At 33.8% G+C, this 12,213-nt stretch overlaps 1 protein-coding gene across 1 annotated transcript in view; it reads right to left on the bottom strand.

The window, feature by feature from the left end:
* LRP1B (LDL receptor related protein 1B) overlaps positions 1-12,213 on the bottom strand; it is a 1,982,574-nt gene that overhangs the window by 739,261 nt on the left and 1,231,100 nt on the right. The window contains 1 exon segment of the mRNA XM_047722477.1: positions 11,520-11,687. Within this exon segment, the coding sequence (XP_047578433.1) occupies positions 11,520-11,687 (168 nt within the window).

Genomic DNA, 12,213 nt, shown 5'->3' with positions numbered 1-12,213 from the left:
AAGGAGAATTCTAAGACCAATTTAACACTTTTCTGTTTTTATTTTTAATTCCAATTTTATATACCTTGCATGTAAATAGTAGTTTATATGGCATTTGATTTTGCTTGGGCTTCAAATTCATCATACTAGAATGAATTAAAACCCAGTGAAAAAAGATCAGTCATCTGTTTCTTTTGATTTTGAGTAAAAATAAACAAAACTGCTCATTGAGAGAACTCATTTCATAGAAACAAAACCCACAAATAAATATGCCGATATTTATACAGATGATAAGCAGCAGAGATGATATTTATCCCACATAATTAAACTTTAGAGACTGCTTTCTTTATCATTGTACCATTTCTACCTTTTTGCAAGTCTTTTCTCATGTAGAGTGTAAGAATAAAAATAAATAATCAGCTCATATAACAATTACGAAGTAACGATACTTGTTTTTTGTGTTTCAAGTACTTTTGTTCAATCTATTTCTTTTCAAAAAAGTGTAATCTTCATTTTATTCTGTTGCAAAGTCATGGTGAAATTTGGTCTTTTATGAAAATGAGACAGTACCATAGATTCTTACAACAGAGGAAAAGAAAAGAGTTCTGTTCATGATTAAGAGTCAGGCAGGGGCAGGGGAAGAAGTAGAATGGGAAAAAAGATAATCTGCACTGTTAGCAGCATTCATAAAATTCTGTGTAGTGTGAGATGGAGAAGGGGAGAAAGAGAAAACTAGACTGGTGGGCAAAGCCTGGACCTTGAATGGCCCTGCATGCTTTGCTAAATGGTTTGGATTTAAGCCTGAAAGCTACTGGGAATCATAGAAAGACCTTTCGCTAGATTCTGATAATGCTCAAATACACAATATTTATAGATCACTTGGGGAGCATTGAGACAATAAATAGAAAAAGAAAAAAAATTCCAAGATGCTTTAAATTTACAAGGATATATATACGTTTGTGTGTGTGTGTGTGTGTGTGTGCAAATATACATATATATATATATATATATATATATTTCATTAGCTCAAATTCTCAAAGTTTATATTAAAGTCAAGTAGACCATCACACACACACATACACACACACACTCACACATAGTATGCACACACATTTTTATATTCTTTCCCTTTCTATGTCTCCTCCAATTCCCTCACATAAATTAAAAATACCCCAAAACAATTTTTCAATATCTCTTAGGCTTGGGTGTATGTTGATGTTTAGAAATGCTGTCCTCTGCCAGAAAACAGGAAAAAAAATGTGGAGTTTTATTTCCTCCTAACCTCTTGCCAAATGAAATTTGCTTCTGTTAACAGTTGTTGATTTTCCCCTGGATGGAGAGCTGCATTTCTCTGAGGAGCTTGTGATGACCTTTCCAACCGGAGTTCCAGGCCCCTGTGGTTCCCTAGAGTCCCAGTTGCTTAAGCTTCGGAGCTTGGTATACAATCTATCTTCGTAATATGGCTTGTCCCAATGGAGTGTTAAAATGATGACTGTGTTTATATGTATATGCTCATGCTGCTTTACTGTTATGTTTTCATGTTGCTGATGCTGGTTTTATTTTTAACTAATGCAATTTTATTGTATTTTTTCCCTGAAGCTATTTAAACCAAGCATTCAATTTGGGGAATCTAATAAATAAATAAATGCAGAGCCCTGAAGGAAATGTGGCAACCAATGGTAGAATTTATCCCAATATTTAAATGAATTCACTGTGACTAAATACTTGCAGTTAGAAGACTAGCAATTGTACACAGACATAAAGGAATTTTTCCTCCGAAAGCTAAAAAAAAAAAATGAAAATCAGGATTGAAAAATATATATACCATGCTTTTGTTTGTTTGTTTTTTTAGTCAGAATACATTTTTTGGCTTACAAGAAACATTAAAGCCCCCCTGAGAAAATAACTAATAATGGTGTTGTAAATATAATGAATTATTTAAATAGTGAGACCAATCTGGGTAGAAAAAAACTACTTTTTTATTGTTTTAATGGAGTTTATACATTAATTTGTCATTCATTGTAAAATGCTTTGAAAAGTAAAAAGCACTGTGTATACAGCTGTGCATACAGCTTCCTGTATTACCTATAATCACCATTTGTCAGTCCCTATTCGGTTCCTAACTTGAATCATTACGCATTAGTAATTCCTGTACCTAAGGCAGCTGTTTGCTCCAGATACATAGATATTCTTCACTTGCCTAAAACTACTGAGAATCAGTTGAGTGGTGTTTCATTTCAATAGTTCAATAGTTTCATTTTATTAGTTTCATTTCATTTGCCAGCAGGCTGTGGACCTAACATTGGCCTTTCTGCCTCAAGAGAACCTTAACATTCCCTTTAGGAGGGTAGGCTTTCCTTGGTGTCTACAGATCCTCAGGGGAGGGGTGCTTGTTAAAACCTGCCTCCCAGACTGTAGAGAGCCAGTGCCAGGGTTGATGGGATGCACTGTTCTGCTCTTCTTCATGTTACATGGGACAGACTCCCCTGGGGCTGTTGCCTGTGTGATGGCAATATAATCTCTGCTGTGAACTAATAATGAAGTAAGCCTAGGACCTCCCCTCTTTAACTTGTCTTCATCCCTTTAGACCTTGACCTTGATGATGGTTATAGATGCTATATCATTTGGTTATTAATCTGACTGCCCTTCACTCCCTCCCAACCCAAGACACTTTCAGGGCATGGTAGTTGTATTTTACTTTCAATCCTACCAACTCTTTTTATCCTTACATGTAGCCCTCACTGAGGATTATCCTGATAAGAAGTTGGATGGAACTATCAAAACCATTTATTAGTACATGGGATTTAATGGGAACTTTAATAATAAATAAGAGACCATATTTCACATCTTTAATGTTTATTGTCTGGGTCAGTTAGAAAAGTGGAAGTAAAAGAAAAAAAAAAGAAAATTTGAAGAGAAGGAAATGGGAAAGAAAGTGTGGCTACCTAAGTACAGAGTCAATTACTATAATACTAAAATGATTTTAGTGTTGAAAACGCATAGACACAGAGACACAAAAAATATACTGAAGCAAAATTTCAACGTATGACACTAAATATCTACCAGTAAAGTAAAATATATAAGTGAAATTCTATGTAAAACAAGTAAAATGTTGTTTTTAGTTCATTAAAATTAAGTTTTGGGGTGCCCAAGTGGCTCACTCAGTAAAGCATTTGACTCTTGATTTTGGCTCATGTCATGCATGATCTCAGGGTTGTGAGATCAAGCTCTGCATTAAGCTCCGCACTGGACATGGAGCCTGCTTAGGATTCTCCCTCTCCCTTTCCCTTTGTCCTTTCCTACCTTTCCCTCTCTCTAAAATAATAATAACCATAATTAACTTTTGATATTTGGAACTCTACCATGAGCATTCCATTTAAAATGTAATATCTCATGGAAATGATGAACTTCTATAATATCTAAATGTTACAGTACAGAATGTATTAATGTGCTGAATTCCCTATGTAATTGAGATATCTATTTTTCCATTTATCGTTCGAATTAGCCAATCACCTTAATAGCTATGTTAGATACCAACTATTAACTACAACAGGTTGCAATACAGATATTTACATTTGGAATTTACTTCTTGGCTTAGCAATACACTTAGCTCACAATAGGCATCAAATATTTACTGGAAACAATTTTAAAATATTATATCATTTAATTTGATATTTTAAAATAATGTGGAACATTCTTACATAGAAATAATGTGTATGAGTGCATACACACACACACACACACACACACACGCACACATATCTGAAGAAAGGCCAGAGAATATTATTTAGAAATTATTAATGGCTTATATTTTCTTTCTTTGGACTTTTTTTCTCACCATTATTTTTTGCCTTTGTCTTAAAAGGTTGATTCTATGGAATGGGCATAAAGGATTATTTAAAATTAATTCTTAATTAAGTTCTTTTAGAGTTCTTAAGTTCTTTTAGATTGTGTCTCCACTTGTGTTTTAGATAATGGGTCAGCAAGCTATGACCTGCAGACCAATTCTGGTCCACTACCTGTTATCATAAATAACATTTTATTGGAACACAGTCATAAGCATTTGTAGACATATACTCTATGGCTTCTTTCGTTCTAGAACGGTGGAGTTGGGTAGTTGCAATAGGCAAGATCTAAAATATTTACTCTCTGACCTTTTACAGAAAATATTTGTCAACTCCTGTTCTAAAATGGGGAAAACTCTGGTTATGATTCATAGAACATCCCCTTTAAGTGCATACATATCAACAATAACAACACGTTGTGCTGAAAGATTCTGATACAGGTGAATATTCTGTGCCAGGAAGGTCATGTCCATTTAAGTGGATGCTCTTATGCCCCAAAGTTATTTGTGGGAAGGTTTTAGATGCAAATAATGACAATTACTTTTCCTTGGGAGGCCCATGTGTACACAAGTACCCACCTAAAACCAAAACAAATTTCTTACCAAAAAGTGAATAAATCTGGTCATTACACTCAGGAATATAATATCTAATTGCAAATTCAGTTGATGTTCACATAAATAAAGAAACAAAGGCTGACAGTTCAAATAGGCTTTGAAAGAATCTAACTACCCACTATTTCACAGAAAAAAGACAAAGTTCTATCCTATTGCTTATTTCTTCACTCTCACAAAAGCTTGGCACGTCTCAATTACTGAATTAATTATCTTGTAGAATTAATTATCTTGTAGATCATCCATGCCCCTTATCTCTTTTCTGTGTGTGTGTGTGTGTGTGTGTGCTTTTTTTTTTTTTTTAATTTGCCTATATTCTGCTGAATGCCTGAAAGTCCTACCATTTCACTGATCATTACCCACAACAGGAGAAGAAGGAAGCAGAATTTAAGACTATGGAAATGAATTCGCTCTTGCCCTTATTTTTTGGCTCCATGAAAAGAAGAGGAAACAGGCTGAGGTTCTTCATTAAAATTAAGTCTTTTTGTTACCTATTGACTTTTGTTATTAATTATATCTTTTAAAAAACAAGAGATGTTCCTCTGCTTAGTGTCAAGATGCATAATTATCATCTTAATACAAGAGCTAAATTTATCTAAGAATAAGTGTAGATCTATTATTAATTTTCTGTATAGTTAAGATGAAGATAATAAACTTCTTTCTATTTTTATGAACTTTTTTTAATATTTAATTTTTAAAATTATACTTATCAGATTCCCTTCAATTGTCCTGATAATCACAGATAATGCTAGAAACATTATGGATTCTCAGAACAGGCTTTGTTATTAATTGATTCAAAAGCCTTGAGTCTTCTTTGCTCTTGATGTAAAAGTTGTTTGCAGTATTGAGGTTAAAATGACCTTTAAGGAGCTATTTTGTCCCAGAAAACAAAAAGAGGTTTCCTATGGATAAAATCCATTAATAATTAACATCTCAGTGTTAACATTTCCTGAGGAAAATAAATCAATTTGTGAGAGAATAAAGTTAAGCCAGACAATTTGTATCTCATTGAAAGTAAATATTATACCTCTCTAAAAATAGATGAAGTTTAAATTTGCTTTTAATTGTATTTTATCAGAAAACAATCCATATTTTATTAAAGAAAACTAATTAAAAATTATTAGAAGAGATCATATGATTTTGCTGAGTATATAATTTCTTAATTTCCTCAAATTCAAAGACAGTACTTTATTCATTCTTAATAAAATTCAGTGATTGAGACACAACAGCAGTTATTTTGATTGTGTGTTTTAGTAAAAAATAATAGAAAGAACCTCAGAATATTTTCATAAAAGAAAACAAAACAGATGATTGAGTCTGATTGTGTATAGTATTTATTGGTATCTTGTTTTCTATGTTGTTAAGATTAAACTGTGCTGCTAAAAACACGATGGGTTCAGTTGAGATGGGATATGATATAGACCAGAAGTCAAGAGATAGTGGTTTTATTAAAAAAAAATCAAAGACTTATTTTATTTTATTTTGTTTTATTATTTTTATTGCGCTATGTTAGTCACCATACAGTAATCCATTAGTTTTTGATGTAGTGTTCCAAGATTCATTGTTTGCATAAAACACCCAGTGCTCCATGCAATACATGCCCTCCTTAAGTTTTAATTTCCCTTCTCTCTATGCTTAAATGTGTAACTAAGTCTTTAGCCACAGATCAAGTTTTGATAACTGCACTGCTCTGGGTGGATTCAATGTCCCTAGGTAGGATATTATCCCTTTTTTGTTGGCTGTACAGTCTGACTTTTCTGGATTTTCCACAAAGAATTTAGCATAATCATTTAAATCCAAAACCTCTCCCAAACATGTCTTTATGGCTAAAAGTTTTCAGTCTTAAACCTCTAACACAGAACATGATTGGATCCTTCTAGGAAACAGCAAGTTTTTGTTATTTTTATATACTCATAAGAATAATTTTATCTAAATGAGCCCTTTTCCTCATACACATGATTAAATAACTGAACCAAATGATCTTTCATTCTCTCCCACCTTTCTAAATTTTCTAAGTCTCTGAGGTAAAACTTTTTTGGCAGACTAACAGAATCTTTGGGTGACTGAAGAAATTGTCTTTGTGAACAGAAACAAAAAAAGAGGCCAGATTTATTGCGGTTATTTAATACAATGTTCCAGGTTCCTTCTAGTACCCTTTGGGAAATTTCATTACAATGGCCTATAATAAGTAGAAAGTTATTTTCTTTCTATTAAAGAAAAATGAGAATGTAATTGAGAAAAATATAGTAATTACTGGGAGATCATATAAATGTTATGCTTAAAGAGGAAGAAGGGAAAGGGTGAATTATATTCCATCCTTACAGAAGCAGGGAGCTGGATGGAAGAATAAAGAACAGAATCTTTGCTTGAAACTCCAACTGTGTAATCCTAGGCAAGTATCTTAAACTGTCTGAGTAATCCTTATTGTGAGGATTAAATGGAATAACAAATGTAAAATGCCTGGCAATTAGTGGGTTGCCAACATATGCTAACTCCTCTTCCCCCACTGAATTTTTAGTAATGGAATCTTCTCACTGGCACTTACTGTTAAATAATAGATACAAAAAAATTAAGCTCTTTGTATCTTTCTGGAACTTACTATCTATTGGGCAGAGAGGATGTAAACAAAAATAAACAAAAATAAAAGACAAGGGAGATGTCCTATCTATTTTATTCTATTGAATCATGGACTAAAAGTGCAAATATTTATTGGATAAATGAAAGTGATTATATTTTATTAAAGAGATGTACATGAATAGATCAGTATGCCTAGTCTTAAACATCAACATGAAAATAAAACACAAGATCTGGAGATAAGGCAAAGAAACAGAAAAAAAAAAAGTTACCAGATATATAATACAAAACGAATAAGGGTTGGATTCTGAGGGTATAATCACATTTTGTGGTCAAGAAATTAACTCTTTCATTCAATAATTATTTAGTGAGCATCCCCTGTGTATTAGATATTATACTTGACTATGAAACTACAAAAGCAAAATTATTCTAGCTTCCTTCTTGTATCTGTGAACAGGGAAGTAGTACATCAAATTAGTGAACAAATGAATGAATGAATGAGGATAAAGCCCAAAAGAAAAGTGAGTTTCTAAAGCAGAAGCAAAGTTAAACAGTTAAAGCAGAAAAATATGACCATGTGTAGGAATGCATATTAATAATATTTTACACTTAAACTGCCTAATGGATTTTGGAACTTGTTAAAGTTTATTCATAATAAATCAAAATTGAAGGTCAATACATATTTTTAAATTTGCATTTAATTTGTATTTGCGATGTAGATAAAAGATCACATATGTTCTATCATCAGCCAGCTCATTTATTTAGTGCAGCTGGCAGTAAATTTTCCCTTTTTGGACAGCCAAACAGAAGGCATTAAAGAACAATGACCAGGGGTGCCTGGGTGGCTCAGTGGGTTAAAGCTTCTGCCTTCGGCTCAGGTCATGATCTCAGGGTCCTGGGATCAAGCCCTGCATCAGGCTCCCTGCGTCAGGCTCTCTGCCTCGCAGGGAGCCTCCTTCCTCCTCTCTCTCTCTCTCTCTACCTGCCTCTCTGCCTACTTGTGATCTCTGTCTGTCAAATAAATAAATAAACAAATCTAAAAATAGAGAACAATGACCATAAATCAGGGTCAGAGGACCCTTCAAAGAAAAGAAAAATCCAAACATTTGAGGTTTGGATTGCATTTAGAAGAAATTGCAAAATTTAGTCAAAATCAATTCTAGACAACCTGTTCCATTATCCATCAAGTCTGTGCTGAAATTATTGGGTATAAATTTTTACAACAATTTCTGAAAGGAAATTGACGTAAGGAATAGCTGTCTAAAAATACTTAAAAAAAATATGTATCTTTGCTTTAGAAATGTCTTATTCCTTGGGAGAAATATGGTTGAGACTGTTCCCCAAAGGAGTAAAAGAACTACCCCCCTTCCACATTCATAATTGAATAGAATGTAAAATTTCAGTTGGAGTCTAGTTAAAAGTTAATATTTTCTCAGCCAGGTTCATGGACCACCTGACTTATATCTGTGGGTCTCTGCTTGAAGAGGTTTTTTAAATCTCAAACTAATCTGCAATCCAGAAACAATGTCTTTGAAGTAAGAGGAACTTTGTCATTAGTACAACTTGTTTTTTTAACCTGTGAGGAAACTTAAGCAGCAAAACTGTATCTAAGTCATCAGACTCTTATTTTCACATATGTTCCATTGTATGCTGTTGTGATATTTGCTATCACATATGTCTAAACTTTTTCTGGGTAGCATGATGAGATTCAGTTGCAAATCTTTGGTTTGGCTTGGTGTCATTTATATCGTTTAGGAATTTGCTGTGCCTGAGAGATGTTTAGAATAAAGTCTTAGTTCAAGTTAAAAAAAAAAAAAAACAAAACAAGAAGTTAATTCAAGAGTATTTTTGCCCTTTTGAAAACAATCTGAGTTGAGAGAAACTACACCATATGCTCTTTTAACCTAGGCAATGTACAGCAAAGTGCTGAGCAATTATATGGTGGATTTGTTCAGTTTTGACAGCCTGTCTTGAAACTCAAGCCAGAATCCCCTGCTCTTTCTATCACAGCAGGTTTCAAGACTAAATTATATGACTAATTACATCAAATTTCTACTTTACTTTGGCAATGGCCTTACAAAACCTGCATGTGTAAAATGACTTTCCTAATCAGCTTTAACAATTCTATCTGTCATGATTATTTTACAACTTCTATATCAGAATACATAAAATAATGATGGATAAAAATATTTGAATGCCCTCTGAAACACTCTGCATTATCTTGTACCAAAGTCATCCTAGAACGCTCCCATTCTTTCTTCAATTCCTGCAACTCATATTCATCAAATAGAGTGTTTGATTAGAGAATTTATAATCTGATAAATATAAATCAGTTCAGGAAGTTCTCCTCATTCTTTGCTTGAAAAATGTCCAAGAACATGTAGATTATCTGGATAATTTCTTTAGTATGTATAATACCATAATCACATAAGAAATGCATGGTATTCACATTGACAGTATATCCTTTACAGTAATGTAATGTACTTGTGAAATTGAGGTGCTCTAAAGGTGAAGGTCATTCACATTAAATAGACAATGATTTTATAATAATCCAAACCTAAGAAATTACCTAGTAAAGCTGCAAGGAGATGGACACTCACTTGAGATACTCACGAAACTAAAGCAATCTCTTCAAAACTTAATGTGCAATGATCATTTTAACTTAGAGACACAAACACATAGAAATGACAGATGGGATATCACTTCTGAGATGAAAGTAAATTAACTTTGGGGCAATTTATCTTTCACAGAATATTAGGTGCAGTGCCTGCAGACCACAGATGTACACCTCATGAGGAACCTACCAAGACATCTGTGAGGTGGGGGGAACTGTAGTTTATATTCAAAGTATAACTTAGTAATGGCATGTCAACCACACTCCAGATGAATGTTTGAACATATAAGATAAAAAAAGAAAAATAGGGGCGCCTGAGTGGCTCAGTGGGTTAAAGCCTCTGCCTTCAGCTCTGGTCATGTTCTCGGAGTCCTGGGATTGAGCCCAGCATCGGGCTCTCTGCTCAGCGGGGAGCCTGTTTCCCTTCCTCTCTCTCTGCCTGCCTCTCTACCTGCTTGTGATCTCTGTCTGTCAAATAAATAAATAAATAAAATCTTTAAAAAAAAAAAGAAAAATATTTTGAACACCTTTTCTTTTTACATATGAGGTGAGTGATAAGTGAAAAGCTCTAGTTCTTATATATTAGTGGACCTACTAAAATAACAGAGAAAAGGACAAAAGAATGAGATACAGATAAAGAGGGGTGGGATAGAGAGAAAAAGAGAAAAAGGGAAAGAGGAGACAGAGAGAGGAAACAAAGGAAAGACAAAAGGAACCACATTAGAGGAAAAAATATAGAAATTCTCCATTTTATAAGTTGTTAAATATTTGCATAAGACAAATATATGTCCTTGGAAAACACTTTGAAAATGATTCCTTTCTTATGACCACACAATATATGCCCTCCACCCCAGCATCCAATCCATTAAATAAATCACTTTATGTTTTATGTCTGTTTGCATGCTAGATTTTAAATACTGAACACATTTCTTCATCATTTTATTTATCTTTTGGTACAAGTACAGTGCCTGGCACATAAAAAGTGTTCAATAAATATTTGTGGAATAAATGAAAGAGTGAATGAAAAATTCTTCCAATTTCTTAAGCAGAAGAAAACTTCTACTTAAAAAAAAAATGTTACTGGGAGTGTCTAGGTGGCTCAGTAGGTTGAGTCTGCCTTGGCCACTGTTCACAATCCTCGAGTTCCCAGGATTGAACCCCATCTCAGGCTCCCTGATCAGCGGAGAGTCTGCTTCTCCCTCTTCCCCTCTCACAAATCATGTGCTCGCTCTCTCTCTCTCTCTGTCTTTTTATCTCTCTCTCTCAAATAAAGAAAATCTTTTAAAATATAGTTACTGATTGTATGAATGTTTGGCAGGCTAATGATTTTTTCTGTGATAGTTCCCACATAATTTCTAATTTATTAACAAGTCCTACAGCTGATCAAACTTTGCAACTGACAGGGTCAGGTCTGCCGTGGATAATTTTGAAGCCCATGGTCGCAGTCTCCTCCTCTTAGCTTGCATTCCAGAAGTCAATCAGTGGGAACACATCATCACTTACTAGGGGCTTATTTCAAGCCTTAAGGAAACAAATTTGGTGTTAAAATAAAATAAAAATTTTGCCTTTCTTGTTTTTTGTTTGTTTTCCTTTTGGGATGGGTTGGGGTTTAGCAACTTAGAAGTTGAGAAGAGAAGATTAAAGGAGTGGTAAGTAAAGCATTTAATGAAAGTAGGAAGCAAAAACTACAGAAGGTACCAAAGGATAAGGAGGTATAAGGAGGAGAAACCAGAGAAATTAAAGAGCCTAAGTAAAGTGATCAGTCACCTATTTTACACTGTTCCAGATTTTTTTTTACCTGCTGAGTAAATTATTTTTATATAATATTCATTCTGAAATATTTAAATATTATATATCAATTTAAAATGAGAGTTCATAGCTTCACAAATTACTAACCTTCCCTGGTACAATTGGTTTGGGCTTCATCACTGAAGTCTCCACAGTCATTGTCACCATCACAGGCCCAATGTCCTGGGATGCATCGGCCACTAGAACATCTGAACTGATTATCCAAGCAAGAGTGAACACAGCCAACCTCGTCACTGCCATCCCCGCAGTCATCATCTGGAAAGAAGCATCAACATCAAGGAAGTGAAAACTAACCAGGAAGAAAACTCTCCTTATGAAATATCTATCGTTTCTTTTTGCTATATAGAGTATTCTTTTGTTTTTGATAAAAGAATGATAAATTAATGATGAGCATTTCCCACAGTGAGGAAGATTATCTTTTTAATATTGTTTCACTTCTGATTGAGTATCAGCTAATAAACAAAGAGGGAAAACAAAACTTCACTTTGGATTTTAAAGCTTAATTTCTATTTCACTCAGAAATGACTAACCATTGACTAAACAAATCTATGCAACATGAAATAATTGTAAAATGGGAGAACAATGGTGATTGCAAGAATTTCATGGAATGATATAGCTGGTGATATAATTATCATGGAAAATTGTTGTTTAGACCTATAATCCCTATGCCCCAGAGTTTATAACCATATCTTTAATTCAGAACCTTCTTTTCCATTCTCAACATGAGACGTCACTATGTACCCTTCCTCTACCGACTCGTAAGTGTGTGTTTATACTGGGG

This window comes from Lutra lutra, chromosome 3 (assembly GCF_902655055.1).
Source record: "Lutra lutra chromosome 3, mLutLut1.2, whole genome shotgun sequence".
In the NCBI taxonomy this organism is placed as follows: Eukaryota; Metazoa; Chordata; class Mammalia; order Carnivora; family Mustelidae; genus Lutra; species Lutra lutra.
This window is presented reverse-complemented; position numbering and strand designations above follow the sequence as displayed.